The sequence below is a fragment of the Ranitomeya variabilis genome, chromosome 3, assembly GCF_051348905.1.
Source record: "Ranitomeya variabilis isolate aRanVar5 chromosome 3, aRanVar5.hap1, whole genome shotgun sequence".
In the NCBI taxonomy this organism is placed as follows: domain Eukaryota; kingdom Metazoa; phylum Chordata; class Amphibia; order Anura; family Dendrobatidae; genus Ranitomeya; species Ranitomeya variabilis.
In genome coordinates, this window is record NC_135234.1 from 744373132 (window position 1) to 744401064 (window position 27933).

Consider the following 27933-nt stretch of genomic DNA (forward strand, 5'->3'; position numbering starts at 1 on the left):
ACATGTAGGACTATGTCTAAGTAAATATAGTTTTACAAAAAATAATTAGAATATTAAAGTTAAAAAATTGTGTGAAGTAATTAAAGATACTAATATTAATGCACCAGAAGTTACCAAAAATTTTTTTAAAAACTCACATTAAAAATATAACAAAACCAAATAAAGCAACTTTATAATGTAATGTCGGCTAAGTCAAAAGGACATAGCTTTCTCTGTTTTAAGACGTTGAAAAAAGAAAAATCTGGAAAAAGTAGATCATCTGAAAATAGATCTACTTGAAGTCTCACTAATTGTTTCATTTGATGTCATGTTTTTCATATAGTTTTATATTTTCTTTCTCATGGCAATTTTTTTTTTAAACCTGTGATAATATTGAAAATAGAATAATTTGCTTTTGGACCGTTGCATTTGTAGGTATTAAAAAAACTGATGATAAAATGAAGTCTAAAGCAGGAATTGACTGCTTAAATACCCAATTTTTGATTATTATATTAGAAAATTAAGTTAAAAGAGAAGGATGCGTGTTAAGTATTCTCATTTGTAACACTGCTGTAATACCATAATTTCCCTCAGGGATCAATAAAGTGTATCGTATTGTATCGTATCAACCTGTAATAATAGAGAAAAAAACAAAAAGAATGACTCCGGAGAAGCAGAGTCAGACAGCCATATAACTCAGGCGAGGATCACAACACAATGCTCGGACTGGCCAGCAGCTATGCCAACCAGAGCATGACAGTTCTATATAAATATGCTGTCATGCTCAGGTCAGGAGAGCCACCGACAAAAAGTTTGAGCATTGTGTTGCGATCCTCGTCATTATGCGGCCATCTGACTCTTCCCTTAGGCTGTGTAATGTTTATTTACCCTGTAGAGGCCTTCTAGAAAAATGTAGTACATGTTGCCTTGGATTCAACTGCTAACTTGAGGTCCCCACAGTAAAACACCTTGAGATCATCTTATCATTAAGGCTATGTTCATATAGTGTTTATTGAGGATTTTTGGGGGGAGCGGATCCTTTCTGAAACCTTCCACAAAAACATCTTAAAAAATGCTTGGAAAACTCTTCCTATTAATTTCTATAGGAAATCCACTTTGCTGTCCATATCTTTTTTCCTGAAGAAGTTTTGAAAAACAACTGGTGTAAACAAAAAAGTGCATGTCACTTCCTTGAGGCAGTTCCTGATGGAATTTACTCCAAACTAGGCTCTGCCAAATCAACAGGCTGCAAAAAGCACTTTTGGAAAAAACACTCTCCAAAACTCTTCAAGGCTATGTGCACACGGAGTCTTCTTGTGGTGTTTTCGAAACAAAAACTCAAACTTTTTAAAGAGTTTTTAGTTTTGGAGTAGAGATTTTCTGGTTTCTGGTAAGTTCACTAATTTTCTGCTCCAAAAACTCCTCGAAAAACTCTGTGTGCAAATAACTCAAAAGCCACTTTAACCCCTTCACGACATCCACCGTGCATGTACGGCGCATGTCGGAAGCAGGTGTAATGAGCCAGCTGCCGCAGCGAGCCCGCCCTGTGCCTGGCAGATGATGGTTGTGTATTACACCGCCCGTGATTGTTAACCTGTTGAATGCCGCTATCAATCTCTTGACAGCGGCATTTAACACGTGTCGGCGTGCACTCCCTTCATTATTTCCACCCATTAGCATGCCCGTGATGTGATGACAGGTGGTCGATGGCTTGTTGGGAGAGCTGATGACCCCCGTGCCTGTTGTTACAGAGCTCCCTTGAAACCCTACCTGTGGCCAGGCTTCAAAGGAATCCGTGATTTCTGCTATATGCAGGGATGCTGTGGTATGGCTATATATAGCAAAAGCAATCGGACAATCGCATCTCCAAGTTCCCTAAGGGGGTAATAATCACAGTGAAAAGTAAATAAAATTGTTTTTACAAATATGAAGAAAAAATAAAATAAAAGTTCAAATCACCCCATTTTCCCCCATTTAAATAAAATAAAAATATACAAATATGTGATATCACCACATTCAGAAAAGTCTGATCTATCAAAATCTAAAAATAATTAACTTGATTGGTAAACACCGTAAACAAAAAAATTCAAAAGTGCCAAAATTATGTTTTTTTACAAAGAAGGCTGTAACAAGTGATCAAAAAGTCATATCTATCTCAAAATCGTATTAATAAAAACATAATCTCGACCCGCAAAAAATAAACCATCGCACAGCTCCACTGGTCGAAAAATAAAAATGAATTGTTAACTTTTTCACAATTTCACATTTTCCAGTACTCCGTGGTAAAATGAATGGTGTCATTCAGAAGCACAACTCAACCCACGAAAAACAAGCTCTCACATTGTCTACGAGGACAGAAAAATAAAACAGTTATGGCACTGGGAAGAAGGTGAAGAAAAAACGGAAATTGTCCACGGCGTAAAGGGGTTAAAACTACTTTAGAAAGGATAAATTTCTCCAAAAATTCTCCAAGACAGGAGAATTTCGGGAAGCAGTTTCCGCTTGAAAATATCATGATTTTTAAACACATCAAAAAACTTTATATGAACATAGCCTGAGTCATCTCTGTAACGAAAAGGAATTGTCCAACTGGTGAAATTATATCAGACAGAATAAACTCTCCCTATCCAATCCTCATTCCATAGTAGTCTGGAAACCACTGATTCACATACTGATTCACATAACTGAGTTAAATACCTTTAAAAAATCCCTGCGATCCCCTGATTCTACCACTTTTTTTCTTTTTACGATGCGTCCCTCCATTGCAGAGATATTCACATTTATAGCTTTTGAAGCACCATATGTGTAATTTCTGCTTGTAGTGTAACTGGGCTTTCTTCAAAGTATTCTATGGGAACTTGCACTTCCACCCCTCTCTTCCAGACGCTGCCATTCACAGCTTGGCAGCTGATCGTGCAGTCTAACCATCTCTGTTATTGTCAGCATCTGGGAGGAAGACATGAAAGAGCACACCCCCAGAGAAAACTATGAAGGAATGCCCAGTTGCACTACAAGAAGAGATTTCACATACTGGGCTCCAGAACAAACAAATGTGAATATCTCTGCAATGGAGCGACGCATCGCAAAACAGAAAAAAGCATCAGAATTAGAGGAACTCCGGGATTTTTAGAAGGCATGTAATTCCATTTTTTTCAGCAAGTGACATGTCCTTTTTAAACTGAACTCATAATTTACCTTGGAATCATTTTTATTTGTGACACCATAGGTTTTACCATCAGAAACCTTCTTGAGCCTGGCTAGCATCAACTTTGTGCCTGGTTAGACATACTAAAGATAGGAAGCTATGCTTTTCAACACGTGTAGGCAATTACATAGTTAATCCATATAAACGGATAAAAGCGAAACAAACTTCCGATGATAAATTACTCTATCGATAAAATTGTAGTAAAATTCTAAATTTCAATCTCAGAAGTTTAAAAAATAACAACAAAAAAACAGATGTAATATGAAAATGCAGATGTCTAGTATAAATATAATCTATCGATGTATCTCTGTGGTATTGGATGAAGACAAATCCGATATAGTAATTCTCTCTTTTTATTATTCATTCTTTTTATCACTCAGCTGACCTTTTCTGAAGCCATACGAAACAAAGCCAGATTATCCATTACGGGGAGCGTAGGAGAAAATGGCCGCGTCTTGACTCCCGACTGCCCGAAGGCCGTACACACTGGGACTGCAATTAGACAAAGTTCAGGATTGGCTGTAATTGCATCGGACCTACCATAAAAACCAAATAATTTATTGAGTGCCTTAATTATACACTGTTGGTGAGTGAAATACAGCACAGACTGTGAGCCACATCATGGGAAAATCACTGAAGACCTAGAAATATTGCTGAGAACCGGGAAGTACGTCCAAAAGCGCCAAACATCATCAGCAACAATGTGTGCATGAGCTCCGCTCGGAAACCCAAACTCAGATTTTATATCAGGAAAATGCATAATTTAGTTTTATTGGTGGGGGGGAGGGTGGTAGGGGCGGGAAAGAGTATATTAGCAGCAACAAAATTTATCTCGGAAGGACTATTAAAACAGACTTGTCATTTAGCTTATTAAACTGTGAAGCGTGGGATCAGAATGGACAATACTTCTGTTCTAACAAAGAAGGAAAATAGCTATAGAATTCAATGAAATTACTAACCAGTATATTGAGAAAAAAACAAACAAAAAAACAACAAATCTCCATGCATATAAAGGATGAAGCTCCAGTTGTCGAAAATAGATCTCTTTAAGAATAACTGTGATTAAAAAAAAATCAAAATAAATAATAATCATGTAAATCCTGTGAAAAAAAAATAAAAAAATAAATTATTTACATTTTTTCTTTGAAATAAAGAGAAAAAAACGACGACATGCTTGCTTTTTAACTGATGTAAATTGAATAGAGTACAAAACAATTCTTTTTTTTTTTACTCATGTTAGGGAACTGTTCATTGCAATAATTAAAAAAAAAAGAAAAAAAACGCCATCAAAGTATAATTTTTTTTTTTATTTTTTGTTTAAATTGTGGGTCAATTTCTTCGATTTTCATTCTTCACACATGTAATTCATTTTGTCTGAACCACCAGAAAATACAATTGTCCGATCAGTTAGATGTGTAGATTCTCATCAGACTACGGGTCACTCCTGTTCCAGACATTATTTATAATCTTGTTCTGTGTAAAAAAGAAAAAAAAATGTGGTTTTTGTACCCACTGAAAATAAAATGAAAATGCGTTCTTTCTAAGATGTTGCCATCTGGAGTTATTAATTCAAATTCTAAAATTTTTCGAAAATTTCAGGTAACAAATGTAAAGTAATACAAGAGCAAACCAACAGTGTTGAAATAGAATAGTTGTTTTTTGTTTTGTTTTTATTTATTTTTTTATAAATCTGGGTGTTTTTACAGTCACTGTGAAATGTTTTGATACGCTCATGCCATATTTTTGGTCATTTGTGTTGGAAATATAGTAGATAATTTTGTTTTTATTTTAATTTAAAATCTTTTATTTCTTAAAAGATGTTGTTTTCGCACCTCCAAGATCCTATCCCAATATGTACTAGGTGTAATAATAAAAATATTAGAAAATACCTCCAATTAGAAATGTTGTATATTTCTTCTGATAAGCTATGTCGTTTGCCCATGTGCAACCATGGATACCTAATGCTCATTGGGCAAGCGACATGGCTTATCAGGAGAACTATACTACATTTCTAATTGGAGGTATTTGCCAGTATTATTATTAGCACACCTACTACATATTGGGATAGGATCTTGGAGATGGGAATACCCCTTTAACAGGTAAAAAGGAACTGCTGTAAATGTTGTTAATATTAATATAATCAACATAATTTGATTGCCTTGATTTTTTTCTTCTTTTTCGTAACAAATTTGGAAAATATTACCCCTTTATTTAAATATTTTTTTCTATTGTAGCATATACAAAGTCTTTTTGTTATATATTACATTCCGATTAACAAAAAGTTCAATGAAAAGTGAAATCATAATTAAAACAATTTTATTTTCTGACCTGTAAAGCATCAGTCAACCCTTTTTTGAGATTTAATCTGGGAGCAGAATAATGTAAAGGCAGAGAGCCTGATTACAGGGAAATGTCACTTATTGGGCTTTGTACTGTAGTTTTACTACAATCAGTATTTTATCATAAAATCATTCCCTGACTACACGTCTCGTGCAGCCCAGTCAGGCTAATCCTTACTCAACTGATTGGTGCACAGTATACATAGAAAGCTGCTGGTCAGGGGTGCGGGCGGGGTTATACACAGCCCAGATATCTTTGATCTGCTACATCCACATAGGACAAAGCAGGAAATCACCAAGCAGCCGAGTAAGTGATACATCCCTGGAAACAAGGTCTCAGTTTCCACATTATAATGCTATTAAATTCCATAGCAAAAACCTGCTGAGAGATTCCTTTTAACCCTGGTAATATTGATGACCTTCATTTAAGCTATAAATGTTTGATTGTTGGCGGTCTGTGTTCCGGTGCCCCCTTCGCTTAGCTGAATGAAGGGGTTGATGCGCTCCAATCACCCTTTCAATGTTTACCATGAAAAGAGGCAGACACCTACACAGGCGATCAGAACTGGTCAGTATCCTAGTCAAGTAACGCAGCGCTTACGAGCTCTTTTCTATAGACCTTGTGAGCACGGCTCCGATGCGGGCCGTATCGCTGGATCGGACTAGCTTCTGTGCCCCTGCGTTCCTCCAATGCTGCAGAAGCAAAGCTGCCTCAGAGGGCTCCCAGTTCAGGCCAGCAGCAAATAATAATATAATAATAATTCTTACTTCTGTAGCGCCAGCCTGAACTAATTTGACGACTGGCCCATGTTATGTGACATCAACGGCTCTGTTTATCTCCCTATGCAGAAGTGGTTTACCCTTTTAAACAATTCCTTTAAAAAAAAAGTTAATGAAATTATTTAGTAAACAATGTACTACATTGGTTTGGGGTTCTCCGGTTCAAATCTATAAGTCTGCAGTCACTCTGTTTGATTGCAGACTTATGAATCCCTCCAGGGCAAGCTCCGTAGGGATTTGCCGGTTTCTGAGCTGGGACCGGAGGGTATGTATGAGTTATACATACTCTCAGCCAGAGCCTGTCTAATGGGCGCAACCTCATTCCATACACTTGTATGGAACGAGGCCGCGCTCCGACTAGTAACGCGGCCAGCCATGGGTGTGGTCAATTAGAGGGTGCGGCGTTGCTCAATATAAGTGTAGGAAGCGAGGCCGTGCCCACTGGATGGGCTCAGGCCAGGAGTATGTATAATGCATACGTACCCAGCGGTCCCGACTCAGAAACTGGTGTGCAGTGGGGGGATTCATAAGCCTGTAGTCACACAGAGTGACTGTAGACTTATCGATTTGGACCGTACACTAAGTGCTTAGTCCTGGAAAATATCATCGGAGTATCAGCAGCTTATTCCTACACTAGGCTGTGCTGAGTGTCAGTGCTTCCATACCGTCTCCTTGTCTGAACCGGATATAATGGAAGTGCAGGTCGAAGGTCAGTTATTGATTAGGCCCACATTGCCCCTTTCCTTCCACTATTTAAAAGGTAAGTAAACTCTTACAAAATATAGCAACAAAATAAAAACTTTGGAACAGATTTGATTAAAAAATATTCTTTTGTTTTGTATAAGCAGCTCCTATGTTGACCTATGTGTTTACATGGTTGATGTCTACAATCAAACCCTGTGTAGTTTAATTTGTTATTCATATGCTGAATTCTTCTATCTGCCTTTCATTCTACTGTTTGTAGATGATAAAAAGGTCATCAGATCGTTTATGCTGGCAAAAGAAAAACATTGCTCTCGGCAGCAGATCACCACGTGTGTAAACGGATTATGTGCTGCGGACAACATGATGCTATGTGGAAACCTCTGCTAGTAGACCAGTAAATAAGCGCCCATCGAAATGTGGATTGTCACTTGCTATTAGGTCCAATTATATCTTACGTCTCAGTGACATAATGTTATGAAATGCATGTCAGGGTGTTAGGAACAGAGCCCGCTCCACAAAGGGCAGATGAAGGCTACATTACCTAGCCAACCCTTGCTTTTAACAGCAGTGATCAGAGCTACCTCTGATCGCTTCTGTTAACCATTTAATGTTGCTGTCAGTCACTGCCAGCTGCGTTTAAGCCTCAATCGGGCTCATGTGCTCATTCAATGGGTTGTTATGACAGCAGAACAGTTGCTAAAGGGCCACAGCCTTTCAGTCATACTAATTCTCTTGTGACACCCAGCCATAGACTGGTTATCTAATTGAACTAGTTCCCTAAGGAAACTAAAAAATTAAGTGAAATAAAAAAAATATTTAAAAAAGTATTAAAAAAAAACTTTGAATCATCCCCCTTTTCACCAGTTAAAATAAAGAAATAAAAAAAACTCATATTTGGTATCACAGTGTCCTTAAATGAAGATGAAAATATAGGAATTAAATAACATGATCGCTGCAAAGAGGGAAAAAATAAAAACTCCATTCGCCACAATTCCTTAAAGGGGTTGTCCAGGATTGTATTATATTTTATGAGTGCACCTAGGCTACAGAATGCTGACAGTTTATCATATACTACCTATTAGCATTCTGCAATGTTGCCTAGATACCACACTTCGGCATGTGACCAGCTTCTCCTGACTCTGGAGGAGCTGGTCACACCCCATATAGTGCTTTCCTGTGTTGCAGAAATTAAACATTACGTCACAATAGACGCCAAGCCTCCAGTCATTGCCAGTCCCTCCTTCTAACTTCTCTGTTTCCTCTGCTCAAGAACTGGAAGTGATTCCAGCACTTGTACAGAGACACTTCAGTCTTCTGATATCTGCGTACTGTAGCTCGGTGCGAGGCAGCAGCACAGCTGATTGGCTCTAGCTGCCCAGTCATCTGGTCATCTGTTAGTTGTGACGAAGCTAGGGGCAAAAGAAAAATGTCCTGTACTGCCCAACAAAGAGAGATCAAACTGCAATGGAGAAGAGGTGATAAGAAGAAGGCAAGACTGAAATAAGGAGACAGAGAGAGTGATTTAGGAATATAGATGAGGGGACAAAGAGTGGATGTAGCAAACCAGGAGCAGGTGAACAATTCAGTAGTGGTGCACGTGTTTCTATTGTTCCACTCTTGATTTTGGCTTACAAATACTGATGTGAAATAATGACTAAATATTGAATGTGGCTTAAAACTATCTTTTGGCACTTCTCTAGGAAGTTGCAATTGTTTTAAACATGCAGGCTCGGTTCTAAAAATTACTTTAAATCTGAAATATATTTTATTTACAAATTAGAAATTTACGAAGCAAGCACGCACCACAAAAAATCTAATCAAATATCCATAAATATGTTAAATATTTTGTTACTGAAAAATGTATATATAAAATTCTATTTTCTTTAAAATATTATGTGTAGGGGTTAACATTTTTGCAAATAGTTAAAAAAAAGATGAATGCCAGTGAAACCATTTGTAAAATACCTAGTGTAAAATGTGTTACTTATAGATATTTTCTGCAACCTAATTTAATAAAATGGTTTCAACGCAAATAGATAGTGTAGTAAAAAAAAAGTAATATAGTTAAAGGTGTTGTCCACTACTAGGACAACCCCTTCTTAAACTAAATGTTCGGCCCCGATTAAATAATAAAGCTTATATACTCACCTCCCAAGCTGGTGCCATTCCCGCGGTGTCGGCACTTGCTCTCCCTGGTTCTGTGATGCGGTGTTGTGACACGTGACTCCTGTGCCCAATCAGCGCTGGCATCACTGTCTCCGCCTTGGGACAAATTGAACATGAAGAGGAAGCCAGGGATCAGCTGCAGCCCGGACTTCTACATGTTCAGTTTGTCCAAAGGTGGAGATAGTGATGCCAGTGCTGATTGAGCGCCGGGCATCACATGTCATTTCACCACATCACAGCCCTGAGACCGCAAGTGCCGGGACGGGAGGTGTGTATAGATTTTATTGTATGGTGGACATCTGCAATAGATTACATTGATATCTTCTCATGATTATTAACAAGCCTAGTAAAGTCTACAAAACTTCCAATTAGTTTCAATAACAGTTAGCAAAATACACTTTCATTTTTCCTACATTTGATTATAGTTAAACCTAAATGTAAAAAAAAAGTTATCACAGAGATAGTGGTGGGAAATATTTGATTGATGATAGTGATGAGCGAGTATACTTATTGCTCGGGTTTTCCGGATCTCCGAGTATTTGTAAGTGCTCGGAGATTTAGTTTTTGTTGACGCAGCTGCATGATTTACGGCTGCTAGACAGCCTGAGTACATGTGGGGCTTGCCTGGTTGCTAGGGAGTCTCCACATGTATTCAAGCTGTGTAGCAGCTGTAAATCATTCAGCTGAGGTGACGAAAACTAAATTTCCGAGCACTTACAAATACTTGGAGACCACCTGAGCCTGCTCGGGAAAACACGAGAAACGAGTATACTCGCTCATCACTAATCGATGAACTTTCTGATCCTACAATCCGTGTCACCCGTTTGTCTTGTTTAATAGAAAAAAAAATCAAAACTGCTCTTAACAACTGCTCAGTGAAAAATACAGAGCATTTGGATAACACGTAGATGGCACTTGAGTGCTATCCATTTGTTTCGCTCCTTTTCTTGTGAATGGGCAACGTTGAACAGCAAATTGGATCAAAACAGGACATTTCTAATTTTTGTTTTACAAATCATTGGTCCAAAAAGAAAATGTATAAGCAAATATACCCATTTTAATTAATGTTTTTGTGTAATTGAAATATAAAAACATGATGTGTGAACAAGCCCAAAGTGTAAGCCTTGTAGTTTTGATGTAATTTTTCCTTTTCAGATCTAGGATGGTAAAGAAGGCATCACACACTGTAGCTATATGAAAGGTTCTTGTGGGACTGTGCGGCTTTGTGTTAGCAGTGTATGTTCTCTGTTTGGAAGGAAAACCATGGAGGATTGAACTTTTTCTGTGCTGCCAAAGATGCCATATGATGAAAAATGAAATCCAGGAGGCGATGTGTGGAGAACTGCTGCTTTGATAGTCTCAGGGCAAAACCACATGTGTAGCTATTAAAACCTCAGGTCTCCACACATCGCCCCCAGGCAACGCAGAAAAATAGCCACCCTCCATGTTTTTCTTCCCCTTGTATGAATCCTTGGATCTGCAGCAGCTGGTGGTGTTGTGGTCCCACCTCCCTGCCACCTGAGAACTTCCCTGCACCTATTGTTCTCTTATCCTCTATCCGGGTAACGACCCTATTTTATGCTGTTGTCTTCCAGTTTTCACCTATTGGATTATGTTCTGTATTTGGCATAGGATCACACCTAACATTTACAGAACACAGATTCATAGGCCTTCATAAGTCTGCAGTAACTCTATGAATGTGACTGCACACTTGCGAATCCTCACATCATGCGTGCTAAGAGGATTCTCAGCTCTGGGAGCGAGCAGTAAGATATAAGCATACTCCCGGCCACATTCCGACTAGACTGTTCCGTTCTTACTCAATGCAAGTCTAGTCAGAATGTGCCCGCGAGTATGGATATCACATACTTGCGGTCACGTGTCCACTGCTCCCGCCACCGAGAATCCTCAAGCCTGGACAAAATATTTAAAGAAATATAAGGAATCCATATGCTATATGAGAATAAGATTAAAAATGTGGTCAGATACTCGTCAAGTTGCTAGATACTGTAGTATGTATGAAGGTATAGGATAATAGATATTAATAATGGATCCTTATTTGTTCTTAAATAGTCAAGATTATTTCGCTTCTACGTTTACACAGGCAGTGGGGAACGTTATCATTTTTAAAGTCCATTGTTGCTTGTGGCTGCATTGCCGTTATTTGCCCCAAGTTTATCAAAGTGTGACAGGCTGTTTGATAAATTTGGACATTTTTAAACATAAAACTTCTGTCTTCAGCTGTCTTTTCAACTTTTTATTCCACCTACCCCCATTCTTATTGGTATGATCATTGTGACTTTTTACAATTTATAAATCTTTTTTGGCACAGCTAAACGTTCCCGCTTTCTAACCACTTTTAAGAAGTGTTAAAAACTGCCTAAAATAGCAAAATATTGTACTTTTTTTTATAGTGTGCAACATTTTTGTGCCTTAATTAATACCCCTTCCAGTGCATTTTATTTGTTTTTTGAGACATATTTTCTAGTCTACATTGATTTTATTCTTTTGAAAATTGCCTAATCTGTATTTGTTTTTTCATTTTGATGTTTAATCCATTACGATTTTTATTTATATTTTTACAATAATTAAATTTAATCTAATGTAAGATTACTGATACAATTTTGGAAATGATCATTCTTACAGTGTTATTGAGTTTCTAGCTGTTTTTTATTGCCTTCGTTTGTTTTGAGTATTTGTCAGGGGTTTGCCAAAATTAGTCTAAGTGTAGGAAATGGTATAACAATTTTAATTAAGAATTCCTCATCTGTTTAATCCCCCACAACTGTCTTCAAAAAGCATTGACGTTACATGAATTATTCATGTGACCACTGCAGCCAATCCGTGGCCTAAGCGCTTCGGTGCCTTTCATACCAGTGCAACCACACATTGATCCATGATTTTTTTTCATTTTTTTAACATTTCTGTTTCATTACCCAATGTAGAAGGTGAAGTCTAAAAATTATCACACACATCTGTTCAAAAATTATTTTTTTTTTAACTTTAGCTAAAGATAGTGGAATTTGTTTTCCTTTTTTACGTAATGTGATGGCGTCCAAATAATTTAGAAAAATTAATTATGTGCAGTTTTGTTTTACTGCATTGTACATGTTTTGTAAATTATCATTGTAGAGATTTTTTTAGGTATGTCTAATAGATTTTTCAGTACTAGATTCTCAGTGTTCATTATTGATTTTATACCCGTGTTCCCCAACCTGTGGCTCATCAGCTAATGCCGAAATGCAACTTGGATCATGCTCTAACTGATACAATTAACGGGGTTCTCTAATTTAGGAAATCCATTTTATATGTAAATTTGATTTTGCCAGATTTGTTCAAATTTGGAATGGAAATTCGATCTGCATTGAATACATTTGGTGCAAATTGAAGGGGATAAAATAAATCTTATATTCACTTCTCCTCGGCCATACCTCTCCTGCCACTGCGGATCCTCTGCCTCCTCTCTTTTGTCTCATGTTTATCTTCTGTAGTTTTTGGACTTCCGACACTGCCATTCTTCACTTTTCTCCAAGCAATTATTAATGTCAATGATGTGCATCATGCTCCATGAGACGTTTTTGCGGTATGGTGCAGAATGGCGGCATCGAAGGTTTGGAAACAGTTAGCTGAGAGAAGAAAGACAAAAAAGCCTGGATGACTTATTTTGGAATCATAAAAAAATTCAGATTCTGGTGAATCCTAACGTTTGTGGAAATTTACAATAAATTCGATTTGCTATGAATCGATTTTCTAATTTCTACAGAAAACCCATTGTTGTGAATGGACAATGTGTAATGCCTAATTTTCCTGTTCGAGCGTTACAGAGAAATTAAACACAAGATTAAAACTAATCAATGGGGGTATTATCTGAGGGACATTTTGTAATAGCTGACTGTGAGAACATTTTTTAACAAATAAAAATTGTCCAAAGCGGAGAACCTCGTAAACTTCTTCTCATTCGCTAAGCAGGAGAGTCACGGGTTGGGAACACTGTCCTATCCCATTGATGTACCAGTGATTAGTACAATGGCTGAGTATCGGTCATATTGGCCATATTATCTGAGCGCTGATGGCTTTGAGCTGTCATGAATGTTGTCAATTGAAACCATCGTATGAGTCCTATTCAATGAGCTGCAAGTCCAGGCGCAGAGCATGGAATAGAGCGGCACTGTTCTAGGAAAGAACCAACAAGCTTTATAGGGGTTGTCCAAGCCTTAGGCTACAAGTCTGCAGTCACTCTATGTGAATCCACACAGTGCACGCACTGCTCTCTTTGAAAATATTCCAGTGCCATGAGCTATTGGGCGCATGACTGCAAGTATGTGAATTTCATACATGAGGTCACATGCCGACTAGACGTATGCAGCTTCACTCAATGCAAATATACTGAGCAAGGCCAGACATGTCTAGTCGGAATGTGGCACGTCGCATATTTACGCCCAGCACGGGAGAATCATCACAGCATTCACTGTGCGCAGTGAGGACTCACAAGTCTGCAGTCACAGACTTGTAGACTAAGGTGGGACAACCCCTTTAATAAGTCAATGCTGGATAGCTACTATATTGTCATTGCTTTGTAAAGTGGTTATTGAGCCCTAGAGACAATGCAAAAATACAACCTAATTAAACAATTGTTCACTGTAACAACATTCATACTTTGTGATCAATATTATAGACAAATGATTGAATTTTTTTTATGTTTTTGTGAAAGTTGCTTTGTCAGAAATATTATGCTTTGTTATTTTCTATCATTTGAAATATTGTTGGTTTGCTGAATGATGATACCTACCACAACTTTACAAGTCTCCTGTCTATAACTCCAGAGATTTTTTAGAACAAGTGATAACCGCCCTAACTTTTACTGACAAAAAACGACAGATTCCTTAACATCTTGACAAGGAGATGTGTTGATCAAAACTACTTTGTACTTTCGCTATGAATTTGAGATATCGTTGATTAAATTTTGATGGCTACTGGAACTCAAAACTGTGAATAAATTGAATATATTCATGTAATCGAACATTACACCAAATAAAAGCCCTCACTTTATACATAACATAATGTATTTGTTTGGTTTTTGCTTCTATAAATGGCATTTTATACATTGTAATTTGTCCAGAATTTCCACTGAACGTGGCAATACCCCATATGTGGCTGTACAGTACTGCTTAGCCATACGGAGAGACTCGGGAGGAACGGAGCACTCTTTGCCCCCTGGAGCGCAGATTTTCCTAGAACAGTTTGCGGACTCCATATACAGAGCCCCTAATTGCTAGAAGAACAGAATCCCCCCTCAAGTGACCTCATTTTGGAAACTATACCCCTTGGGGAATTTATCTACAGGTGTAGTGACGATTTTGACTCCATGGTTTTTTTCCAGAAACAAGCAGTAATGAATGTTTCAGAGTGAAAAGGAGGGGGCATTTGGATTTTGGAGCGGAGAATTTGCTGAATTTCTTTCGGCGGGTAAGGAGCCATTTTGCTTTTCTAGAGCCTTTGTACTACTAGTAATGATAAAGTACCCTATATTTCTGTTAACAGATGACAGACCTGAGTGGGGACTTGCTTTTTTTGTGGATTGAGTTGAATGTTTTATTGGGAACATTTTACATAACGTTTTGGAGTTTCCATCTAAATCTCTGAGTGACATGATTCAGATGAAACCCCCGAGAGATCCATTCACTATTATAAGGCACTAGATTGTGGCCCGATTCTAACGCATCGGGTATTCTAGAATATGCATGTCCCCGTAGTATATGGACAATGATGATTCCAGAATTCGCGGCAGACTGTGCCCATCGCTGATTGGTTGAGGCAACCTTTATTACATCATCGTTGTCATGGCAACCATTATGACATCTACTTCGATACTGTGCCCGTTGCTGATTGGTCGAGGCCTGGCAGCCTCGACCAATCAGAGACGCGGGATTTCCAAGACAGACAGACAGAAAAACCCTTAGACAATTATATATATACAGGTCCTTCTCAAAAAATTAGCATATAGTGTTAAATTTCATTATTTACCATAATGTAATGATTACAATTAAACTTTCATATATTATAGATTCATTATCCACCAACTGAAATTTGTCAGGTCTTTTATTGTTTTAATACTGATGATTTTGGCCTACAACTCCTGATAACCCAAAAAACCTGTCTCAATAAATTAGCATATTTCAACCGTCCAATCAAATAAAAGTGTTTTTTAATAACAAACAAAAAAACCATCAAATAATAATGTTCAGTTATGCACTCAATACTTGGTCGGGAATCCTTTGGCAGAAATGACTGCTTTCAATGCGGCGTGGCATGGAGGCAATCAGCCTGTGACACTGCTGAGATGTTATGGAGGCCCAGGATGCTTCAATAGCGGCCTTAAGCTCATCCAGAGTGTTGGGTCTTGCGTCTCTCAACTTTCTCTTCACAATATCCCACAGATTCTCTATGGGGTTCAGGTCAGGAGAGTTGGCAGGCCAATTGAGCACAGTAATACCATGGTCAGTAAACCATTTACCAGTGGTTTTGGCACTGTGAGCAGGTGCCAGGTCGTGCTGAAAAATGAAATCTTCATCTCCATAAAGCATTTCAGCCGATGGAAGCATGAAGTGCTCCAAAATCTCCTGATAGCTAGCTGCATTGACCCTGCCCTTGATGAAACACAGTGGACCAACACCAGCAGCTGACATGGCACCCCACACCATCACTGACTGTGGGTACTTGACACTGGACTTCAGGCATTTTGGCATTTCCTTCTCCCCAGTCTTCCTCCAGACTCTGGCACCTTGATTTCCGAATGACATGCAAAATTTGCTTTCATCAGAAAAAAGTACTTGGGACCACTTAGCAACAGTCCAGTGCTGCTTCTCTGTAGCCCAGGTCAGGCGCTTCTGCCGCTGTTTATGGTTCAAAAGTGGCTTTACCTGGGGAATGCGGCACCTGTAGCCCATTTCCTGCACACGCCTGTGCACGGTGGCTCTGGATGTTTCCACACCAGACTCAGTCCACTGCTTCCTCAGGTTCCCCAAGGTCTGGAATCGGTCCTTCTCCACAATCTTCCTCAGGGTCCGGTCACCTCTTCTCGTTGTACAGCGTTTTCTGCCACATTGTTTCCTTCCAACAGACTTACCATTGAGGTGCCTTGATACAGCACTCTGGGAACAGCCTATTTGTTGAGAAATTTCTTTCTGGGTCTTACCCTCTTGCTTGAGGGTGTCAATGATGGCCTTCTTGACATCTGTCAGGTCGCTAGTCTTACCCATGATGGGGGTTTTGAGTAATGAACCAGGCAGGGAGTTTTTAAAAGCCTCAGGTATCTTTTGCATGTGCTTAGAGTTAATTAGTTGATTCAGAAGATTAGGGGAATAGGTCGTTTAGAGAACCTTTTCTTGATATGCTAATTTATTGAGACAGGTTTTTTGGGTTATCAGGAGTTGTAGGCCAAAATCATCAGTATTAAAACAATAAAAGACCTGACAAATTTCAGTTGGTGGATAATGAATCTATAATATATGAAAGTTTAATTGTAATCATTACATTATGGTAAATAATGAAATTTAACACTATATGCTAATTTTTTGAGAAGGACCTGTAGATGAGTTACTCTGGACTCCCTTTGACCTGTTCAGTGTTGTCCTTCTTTTCAAAAGTGCACAAAACTGTGGCCGACAGCACTTTTATGTAATCCTAAAATGACGGACACTGCCGGATCACAGGTCAGACGGCGTCCACAATGCCTCCATCTGCCTCATTATAGGAAATCTGCCAGAGGTTCCATATGAATCACGTATTTCAGAGATTTACATGGAAACCCTGGTGCAAGCACTCACCATAGAGCACAAGATAAATGTGCGCCGAGCCTTACTGCGATCTTTGGAAGGCAGAATCACTTTTTATCACAAAAAAATAGTTTTTCATCACTACATTTTGAGATCTATAACTATTCCGTATTTTGGCCCACATAGTCATGTGAGGGCTTGTTTTTTGCAGGATAAGTTAATGTTTTTATTGGTACCATTTTCGGGCACATGACATTTATTTTTTGATCGTTTTCTATTCTGATTTTTGTGATGGAGAATAAACAAAAACAGCTATTCAGGAATTTTTTTGGGGGGTTATTCCGTGCATGGTAAAATTGGTAAGGCAGTTTTATTCTTTGGGTCAGTATGATTTTAGCGATACCTCATTTATATCTTTTTTTATATTTTAGCACTCACACAATAAAAACTTTTTTTTAAAAAATAATTAGTTTTGCATTGCTTTATTCTGAGAGCTATAACTCTTCTATTTTTCCACTGGCGGAGCTGTATGGCAGCTTGTTTTTTGCAGGACAAGATGGCGTTTTCAGTGGTACCAGGTTTATTTATATCCTTCTTTTTGATCGCATTTTATTCCAAGTGCCGGGAGTGGTGACACCCGGGGGCAATCACCCGTGCACAGCCCATGTGAGCGGGCAATCGCGATGATGTAATAATCCGTCCCAGGTCAGATAAACCCAGGGCATATGGACGGATTATTGCGTCTGATTTCAGAAAGGGGTTAATCTGTTTATCTTAGACCACCATGGTGACTTCTCCAGACCTTTGCTGAGCTTACTGCTCAGACATATTTGGCTCCTCACCTCTGTAGCCATGCCCAGGTTCAACAGCAATGCAAATAAATCCACACTCCAATCCCCCAAATTATTTCACACCATAGATGAGATCCATAAATAAATTGAAACCCAAGAGCATACACATAAATACATCCAGTCTAGAGATGAGCAGATTGATTGTCAGAGGATCGAGTTATGGTTGAGTTTCATGAGAATTTGAACACTTTAAGATTCAATTTGCAGGAAAAAAAAACCTTGGCTGGCACCATTTCCCACAATGCTGAAGCAACAGAGAGTGGGCTAATGTGTTTTTGTGTTGCCACACGGGCCTCCCCATAATGCCCTGCTGCTATGACATCTTACAGATTGTCACACCTTGTCCAGTGTGGGGTCAGTAACTGGGCCATCACAGATTAGCTCTCAGTGTTTATGTATTATGGCCAGCGGGGGTCCTTTCTCTCCCTTAGAGTATAAGCTCTGATGGTCAGTGGGGTCCTTTCTCTTCTGTAGAGTGTAAGCTCTTATGGTCAGTGAGGTCCTCTCTCTCCTGTAGAGTGTAAGCTCTTATGGTCAGTGGGGTCTTCTCTCTCCTGTAGAGTGTAAGCTCTTATGGTCAGTGTGGGTCCTCTCTCTCTCCTGTAGAGTGTAAGCTCTTATGATCAGTGAGGTCCTCTCTCTCTCCTGTAGAGTGTAAGCTCTTATGGTCAGCGGGGTCCTCTCTCTCTCCTGTAGAGTGTAAGCTCTTATGGTCAGCGGGGTCCTCTCTCCTGTAGAGTGTAAGCTCTTATGGTCAGTGGGGTCCTTTCTCTTCTGTAGAGTGTAAGCTCTTATGGTCAGTGAGGTCCTCTCTCTCCTGTAGAGTGTAAGCTCTTATGGTCAGCGGGGTCCTCTCTCTCCTGTAGAGTGTAAGCTCTTATGGTCAGTGGGGTCTTCTCTCTCCTTTAGTGTAAGCTCTTATGGTGAGCGGGGTCCTCTCTCTTCTATTGCTTCAGCAGAATGTGAGCTCTTATGGTCAGCAGGGTCCTCTTTCTCTTTTGTAGTCTAAACTCTTTTGGTCAGCTGGGTTCTCTCTCTCCAGTAGAGTGTAAGCTCTTATGGTCAGCAGGGTACTTTCTTTCTCATGTAGAGTGTAAGCTCTACATGCAGGGCTGCCATTAGGGCATTATTACCCTTACTGATGTTTGGAGACCAGTGAGTAGAAGCAAAGAGAAGGGGTCAGGACCCTGTCCGGACCCCCACCCTCTTTGGTTTCTGCTCCCTGGGCCCAGGGGCAGGGGTGGGTTGCAGTGCACATCTCGTTGGAGCTCCATGGCTGTCAAAACAATGCCAGCGCAGTTCCAGGGAAACTCCCTTTGCCTTTTCTGTGATGTGCTTGTGATGGCACCTTCGTGATTACATCATCATGCAGGTGCCAACATATACGCACGCCGCTGACTACCAAAAGTGGAGCTGCAGTGGATTGTATGATAAGTTTGTTTTTTTAATAAAATGAATTAAATGGGTGTGGGGGAGCAAAAGATGATGTATTGAGAGTGGGGGACGGGGAACAGCCAGCAAATGATGATGCATTGAGAGTGGGGGAGAGAAAATGATGAATTGACACTGAGGGATGGGGGAAAGCTAATGATGAATTGAAGGTGGGGGATTGGGAGAGCAAATGGTGAAGTGAGGGTAGGGGACAGTTAGCAAATGATAATTAGGTGAGGGTGTCGATAGAAACTGATAAATTGAGGGTGGGGGACGAGGGAAAGCAAATGATGAATTTAAGGTACTTATAGCAAATGTTGAATTGAGGGTGGGGCATAGGGGACAGAAAATGATGAATTGAGGGTGGGAGACGGGACAGCAAACAATGATGAATTGAGGGTGGTGGACGGGGTCAGTCAGCAAATGATGTATTGAGAGTGGGGGTGTGGGGGATAGCAAATAATGAATTGCAGGTGGGGTGTGGGGGTAGCATATAATGATGAATTAAGGATGAGGGAGAGTAAATGATCATGAATTGTGCGTTGGGGAGAGTAAATGATGAATTGAGGGTGGGGAAGAGTAAAGGATTATATATTGAAGATGAAGGAGGGAAAATTATGCTGTATTGAGAGTGTGAGAGAGCAAATTATTATGAATTGAGACTGGGGGGTGGGGAAGTGCAAATGAGGATGATTTAAGGGTAGCGTGTAGGGGAGAGCAAATTATGAATTAAGGGTTGGGGAGAGCAAATAGTGATGAATTAAGGGTGGGGGAAAGCAAATGATGAATTGAAGATGGAGGAGAGCAAATGAAGAATTGAGGGGGGTCTTGTTACTGTGCAGGCACTATGTCACTTTTTTCTTCATCTGACAGTGTAGAAGTTGGGGAAAAGTAGGGAATGTGCTCTGGATGCAGTGTTCTAGATTTATTTTCTGCAGAAATGAGTCAAGGCTAGAAGAAGTGATGGCAGTCTGGCTGAATAAAGAAGAAAAGTGAAGATGAAGGACTTCAGTAGAGGCATCAGTGGTGAGTCAATGAGTTACCTGTACATATACACTATACTATGTACAGAGCTCCTGTGTATAATAGCACTTATGGCAATATTAGTATTGTGTGTTTTTTATTAATGATCAGTATTGTAGTATTCGGTCCCTATGTGGTGGTAATATGTGGTCTGGTCATGGTGTGGCGGTATTTGTTCCTTGTATGTGGTATTATTTGGTCACTATGTGGTGTAATATGTGGTCTGGTCTTGGTGTGGTGGTATTTGTCCTCTATATGGGGTATTATTCGGTCACTATGTGGTGGTAATATGTGGTCCAGCCATGGTGTGATGGTATTTGTCCCTTGTATGTATTATTTAGTTACTATGTGGTGGTAATATGTGGTCTCGTCATGGTGTGGTGTTATTTGTCCCTTACATGTGGTATTTTTCGGTCACTATGTCGTGGTAATATGTGGTCTGGTCATGGTGTGATGATATTGGTCCCTTGTATGTGATATTATTGGTGATTTTAAAAAATGTATGTGACACATTGCCTTAAAGAAAAATAAATGAAAATGTACCTAAAAAGAGTATTGGATATTTTAAGAAATGTTTAATAGCTAAGAGTAGAGTTGGGCCCCATCCAAAAGAGTCTACCTTGCCGTAGTGGCGGCTTAAAAAATCATTCGGCCAAAACAAAAGCTGATGGCTATGTATGTGATATGGTGTTTGATGAGAACTGCTATAATGTGTTATTGGTGAGTTCATGGTGCATAAGTGGAGTTATTCCAAGAGTGGGTGGTGGGTCTGTGGAAGGTTTGAGAGGTGAAGGTGGAGCTGAGGTGGTGCCTGGGCGGAGTCTAAAGAGGGTCTGAAAATTTTGCCAGTATGGGGTCCTGAAATTTCTTGTGGCAGCCCTGTCTACAGGAGAGAGGTCCACTCTCTTTCTCTCCTCCTCCGCACATGCATTTTTCAAAGAAATTAATTATTTCCAGTATTGTGATTACCGCAAATTCAATTTTTTGTGAAAATTCAGCGAAGTCAGCAAATTTGAATTTTGAAAGGTCCACTCATGTCTAGTCCAGGGTCAACCCCAGAATACAAATTCAGGAATAAACACAGACTATAGACCAGTAACTCTTAATACAGAACACCAGAACCCTTTAAAGTGAAGAGTTTGTGAAGTCTTGGAATGAAAGTCTGCAGTCACTCTACGTGACTACAGACTGCCGAATAGGGACAGCGTTTGGTGCGCACTCTGTCATGATTATTCCATATTCCTGTTGCGAGCAGACGATCACATGTAACTTGTGGTCACATTCTGATTAGATTCTCTTCTGCGTCTTTCATTTCTCTTAAGTGAAATTGCATACATGCAGTCACGTGACAGCCCACTCGCATCAGCAACACTGGAGAATTATGACAGCATGCACACAGTACGTCATAATTTGATAGTCTGCAGTCACATAGAGGTGGCTGCAAACCTTTGCTCCAAGCCTGGACAACTCCTTCATTGCAGACCCCACACTAGACCCCCAACATGCATTTCCTAGACACTGTAAATTAGACTTTACCCCCTAAATAATTGTAGACTATCACGCAATATTATATATAAACCAGACCCTGTAACTGAACACAGCCTTCAAATTCCCTAAACTGATACAGACCCCAAACCAGAATCCCAAAACTGCAGACCCCAAACCAGAATCCCAAAACTGCAAACCCCAAACCAGAATCCAAAACCTACAGCCCCAAACTCCGTACACTTTGCAGCTCACACTATCCTCCTCTGAAGAGATTTCCTGCTCTGCCCTGATAAAGTCATGTTATCCTATGTTTGAAGGCCTTGGACATATTTGCACAAAGTAGTTTTTTTCATTGCAATTTGCAGAGAAAGCTATGTTAAATCTTTGTGTGCTTCCTTCTCACATCTCATTCCTAGCAGCTAGGGGGGGGAAATGTCCCAGTTGCTCTTCCTCTTGCTACATCACTGCACATTCCCATATTTAAAAGTTGGATTGTGTTTCTTATTATATACAGTATATATACACAGTACTGTGCAAAATTATTAGGCAGGCATGTTAACCGTGCTGCAATGTCAAAATACTTTTTAAAATAGAAGTGTTAATAATTTATTATCAACAAAATGCAAAGTGAAGGAACAAAAGAGAAATCTAAATTACATCAATATTTGGTGTGACCGCTCTTTACCTTCAAAACACCATCAATTTTTATAGGTACACTTATTTTGAAGGAACACGGCACGAAGGTTCTTCCAAACATCTTGGAGAACTAACCACAGATCTTCGGTGGATGTCAGCTAGCTCAAATCCTTCTATCTCTTCATGTAACCCCAGACAGGTTCAATAAAGTCAAGATCACGTCTCTGTGGGGCCGTATCATCACTTCTAGGACTCCTTGTTCATCTTTACACTTCTTTACAAGAGTTCTTACAAGTAGCACGTAGCAGAGCTAGAAAGCGGACTCTGCCCACATAAGGCTCTCTGCATACATTCTATATAGACAGTGAGCTGCTTATCACAGGAGGGGGCGTGGTCAGACCAGGGCTCACATGAGCTGTAGTCCAATCAGTGATAATCTGGTGATAAAAAAAATTCATTGTACGGAAACAACAGCACACGGCTTAGTAAGTGGCACATCACTGAAATCTGTGTCTCTGCCCCTAACTCATGCTGTCCTCAGATTACATATCAAAAACGTGCTGACAGATTCCCTTTAAGACCCGTTAAAGCTTCATACCCAAAACCACAGACTGTTGTGAGGGAATTTTGCTGATGAAAAAAAAAAGATAAATTCTAAAGCATCTCCTAACCACTAGAATGTTAACCACAGAAACCAACCAAAATGTTCACTGGAACCATCCATGTACATGATTTTCATGGACCCTTAGATGGGAAATGTTGAGCCATGACTTGAATGGACATGTTGCCATGATATTTTTGCACACATTCGGTCAACAAATGATCTCATTTATGTGATTAGCCCCATAGATTATTATTATTATTATAGCACCATTTATTCCATAGCGCTTTACATGTGAGGAGGGGTATACATAATAAAAACAGGTACAATAATCTTGAACAATACAAGTCACAACTGGTACAGGAGGAGAGAGGACCCTGCCCACGAGGGCTCACAATCTACAAGGGATGGGTGAGAATACAGTAGGTGAGGATAGAGCTGGTCGTGCAGTGGTTTGGTTGATCGGTGGTTACTGCAGGTTGTAGGCTTGTCGGAAGAGGTAGGTCTCAGGTTGTTTTTGAAGGTTTCAATGGTAGGCGAGAGTCTGATATGTTGTGCTAGAGGGTTCCAGTTTATGGGTGATGCACGAGAGAAATCTTGTATGCGATTGTGGGAAGAGGAGATAAGAGGAGAGTAGAGAAGGAGATCTTGTGAGGATCGGAGGTTGTGTGTAGGTAAGTACCAGGAGACGAGGTCACAGATGTATGGAGGAGACAGGTTGTGGATGGCTTTGTACGTCATGGTTAGGCTTTTGTACTGGAGTCCCTGGGTAATGGGGAGCCAATGAAGGGATTGACAGAGGGGAGAGGCCGGGGAATAGCGGGGGGACAGGTGGATTAGTCAGGCAGCAGAGTTTAGAATAGATTGGAGGGGTGCGAGAGTGTTCAAGGGGAGGCCACAGAGCAGGAGATTACAGTAGTCGAGGCGGGAGATGATGAGGGCATGGACTAGGGTTTTTGCAGATTCTTGGTTTAGAAATGTACGGATCCGTGAAATATTTTTGAGTTGAAGTCAGCAGGAAGTGGAAAGGACTTGGATATGCGGTTTGAAGGGGAGATCAGAGTCAAGGATTACCCCGAGACATCGAGCTTGTGGGACTGGGGAGAGTGGGCAGCCATGTACTGTAATGGATAGGTTTGTTGGGGGGTCGCGTGAGATGGGGGAAAGACAATTCTGTTTTGTCCATGTTAAGTTTTAGAAATCTAACGGAGAAGAAGGATGAAATAGCGGACAGACATTGAGGGATTCTGGTTAGATCATAGATTATAATGGGTTGTGAAAAACATGGATGTAACACATACGTACATCTGCATGCAGCATTTTTTCCACACATGCCCAGTATGTTATCTATTGGCTTAGTATATGCTTTTGTTATGTGCTTCCAATATTGAGTTCCATCTCAACCCCCCAATCCGACCCCTCAAAAATGAATGTAATCACACTTGCAGTTTTATTGGCAGTTTATGGTGTGGTTTTTCATCGAGGTTTCTTGAGCCACAGATAACTTATATATTTGCATGTACAATAAACAGGGCACATAGTATAAGGCAGCAGCATCTCTCTTATTACATTGATTTACCACATCGGTGAATCTGGTGTTGGTTACAACATCATTGACTTCCAAATGTTCTGCAGATTTTCATGCAAATGCATCTGTCACTTTGTGGGTACATCACACTGTGATTACTGCTGGAGAAAGTCTCTTATCATCCAGTTCTTCTTGTTTGTCCCATAACATCAAATATGAGGTTTAAGAATAACAACGCCAGTTTATTCCTCTAGGCAATTAGTTCAGAAAAACATCCAAGGTCTTGAACCCTAATGGATTGGATGTAATACTACCAATAGGATAACAAGTTGGAAAATGTGGACTGCATTTTAATTTTCATATTTTTCTTCTCTACAAACTTTGAAGTAGTAATTACGGCAGACTGTGACCTACATTATGTGTATGAAGAGAAGTCTATCGGCAACAAAACCAATAACAAGTGTTGTCAATTAATTACAATTATATAAGAATGATAGATGATGTCAGAGCAACAAATTTCCTTTAAAATGGTTGTCCACTTTCAGGCTAGTGGATCCCAAACTTAACAGGAACTCACCCTCCTTTAGTCCAGCGCAGGGATCCCAAGTCTGCATAATACCAGTTTTTTGACAGCAGAGACATGATGTCAACAGCGCAAAATACTGTTCTAGAACTGAGTTCAGGAGTGAATACCAGCTTCCCAATGCTGCTCCAGTCTCAGTGTTTTGGCTGCAGCATTGACGTCATGTCAACAGTACAAGATATCGCTCAAGCACTGAGTTCAGAAGTGAGTGACAGCTTCCTAACGCTGCTCCAGTCTCAGTGTTTTGTGGGGACATTATTTCAACAGCTCGAGATACCGCTCTAGCACTGAGTTCAGAAGTGAGTATCGGCTTCCCAATGCTGCACAAGTTTCAGTGTTTTCACTGCAATAGAGAAATCATGTCAACAGAGCGAGATACTGCTCTAGCACTGAGCTCAGAAGTAAGTGTCGGCTTCTCAATGCTACTCTAGTCTCAGTGTTTTGGCTTCAGTGGTGACGTCATGTCAACAGCGCAAGATACCGCCCTAGCACTGAGTTCAGAAGAGAGTACCGGCTTCCCAACGCTGCTCAAGTTTCAGTGTTTTGGCTTCAACAGAGACATGATGTCAATAGTGCAAGATACTGCTCTAGCATTGAGTTCAGAAGTGAGTGCCGGCTTCCCAATGCTGCTCCAGTCTTAGTGTTTTGGCTGCAACATTGACGTCAAGTTAACAACGTGAGATACTGCTCTGGTGACATCTTCCTAACGCTACACCAGTCTTAGTGTTTTGGTGGTGACATTATTTCAACAGCACAAGATACCGCTCCAGCACTGAGTTCAGAAGTGAGTGACAGCTTCCTAACGCTACACCAGTCTTAGGGTACTGTCACACTCTGCAACTTTCCAACGATCACGACCAGCGATACGACCTGGCCGTGATCGTTGGAAAGTCGTTGTGTGGTCGCTGGGGAGCTGTCACACAGACCGCTCTCCAGCGACCAACGATGCCGAAGGCCCCGGGTAACCAGGGTAAACATCGTGTTACTAAGCGCAGGGCCGCGCTTAGTAACCCGATGTTTACCCTGGTTACCAGCGTAAAAGTAAAAAAAAAAAAAAAAAAAACGTACATACTCACATTCCGGTGTCCTTCAGGTCCCTTGCCGTCTGCTTCCCACTCTGACTGAGTGCCGCCGTAAAGTGAAAGCAGATCACAGCGGCGACGTCACCGCTGTGCTCTGCTCCAGCCGGCAGTCAGTCAGAGTGGGAAGCAGACGGCAAGGGACCTGAAAGACACCAGAATGTGAGTATGTACGGTTTGTTTTTTTTAACTTTTACGCTGGTAACCACGGTAAACATCGGGTTACTAAGCACGGCCCTGTGCTTAGTAACCCGATGTTTACCCTGGTTACAAGCGAACGCATCGCTGGATCGCTGTCACACACAACGATCCAGCGATGACAGCGGGAGATCCAGCGACGAAAGAAAGTTCCAAACGATCTGCTACAACGTACGATTCTCAGCAGGGTCCCTGATCGCTGCTTCGTGTCAGACAGAGCGATATCGTATGGATATCGCTGGAACGTCATGGATCGTACCGTCGTAGCGACAAAAGTGCCACTGTGAGACGGTACCCTTAGTGTTTTGGTGGTGACATTATTTCAACAGCACAAGATAACGCTCTAGCACTGAATTCAGAAGTTTCAATGTTTTCGCTGCAATGGAGATATCATGTCAACAGTGCGAGATACCTCTCTAGCACTGAGTTCAGAAGTGAGTACTGGCTTTCCAAGACTGCTCAAGCAGAGATATGATATGAATAGTGCAAGATAGTGTTTAGCATTGAGTTCAGAAGTGAGTGTCGGCTTCCCAATGCTGCTCGAGTTTCAGTGTTTTGGCTCCAGTGGAGACATCATGTCAACAGCTCAAGATACCGCTTTAGCACTGAGTTCCAAAGTGAGTGTCGGCTTCCCAATGCTGCTCCAGTCTCAGTGTTTTGGCTGCAGCATTGACGCCATGTCAACAGTGCGAGATACCGCTCTTACACCAAGTTCAGAAGTGAGTGACAGCTTCCTAACGCTGCTCCAATCTCATTGTTTTGGTGTTGACATTATTTCAACAGCATGAGATACCGCTCTAGCGCTGAGTTCAGAAGTGAGTACCAGCTTCCCAACACTGCTCAAGTTTCTGTATTTTGGCTGCAGTGGAGAAATCATGTCAACAGCACGAGATACCGCTCTAGGGCCTCATTCACACGTTCAGTATTTGGTCAGCATTTTACGTCAGTATTTGTAAGCCAAAACCAGGAGTGGGTGATAAATACAGAAGTGGTGACATGATTCTAATATACTTTTCCTCTGATTGTTCCTCTCTTGGTTTTGGCTTACAAATACTGAGGTAAAATACTGACCAAATACTGAATGTGTGAACGTGGCCTAGCACTGAGTTCAGAAGTGAGTGATGTCAAACTCGGCACAGTTGTTGAGCTCGCTGGTTAGCTAGAGTGGTGACTCACACTGTTGACATGACGCCACCGCTGCAGTCAAACACTGAGACTGGAGCATCGACAAGGAGGTGGTGGAAAGGGTGAGTATCTTCTAAGTTTGGTATTTTGCAGAGTTTGGGGCTGACATTCCTGAAAGTGAACAAACACATTAAGGACAAAGCCAGTTTTAATTTTTTATACTTTGATTTTTTCCTTCTTTTCTTCCAAGAGCCATAACTTTTTTAATTTTCCTATATGCATAGCCCTTATAAAAGTTTACTTTTTGCAGAAAAAATTGTAATTTTAAATAACACCATTCATTATGCCACATAATGTACTGGAAAATGGCAAAAGAATTCCATTTGTAGTGAAATGGTGAAAAAAACAGCAACTCAATTTTACAATTGGTTTTGGCTTCAT

At 40.4% G+C, this 27933-nt stretch overlaps 1 protein-coding gene across 5 annotated transcripts in view; it reads left to right on the top strand.

Moving 5' to 3' along the window:
- The window catches only part of GRIA4 (glutamate ionotropic receptor AMPA type subunit 4), a 446709-nt gene extending 441988 nt beyond the window's left edge, over window positions 1-4721 (top strand). The window contains exon 16 of one of the 5 annotated variants that reach the window (XM_077298517.1): window positions 3565-4458. Coding sequence is in view for 3 of the 5 variants with exons in the window: in XM_077298514.1 (XP_077154629.1) it covers window positions 3565-3729 (165 nt within the window). In the remaining 2 variants the exon portion in view is untranslated. Of the gene's footprint in view, window positions 1-3564 lie in introns of all 5 variants that reach the window. The other 4 variants (XM_077298518.1, XM_077298516.1, XM_077298514.1 and 1 more) reach the window with 4 other exon arrangements.
- The last annotated feature ends 23212 nt before the right edge of the window (window positions 4722-27933 follow it).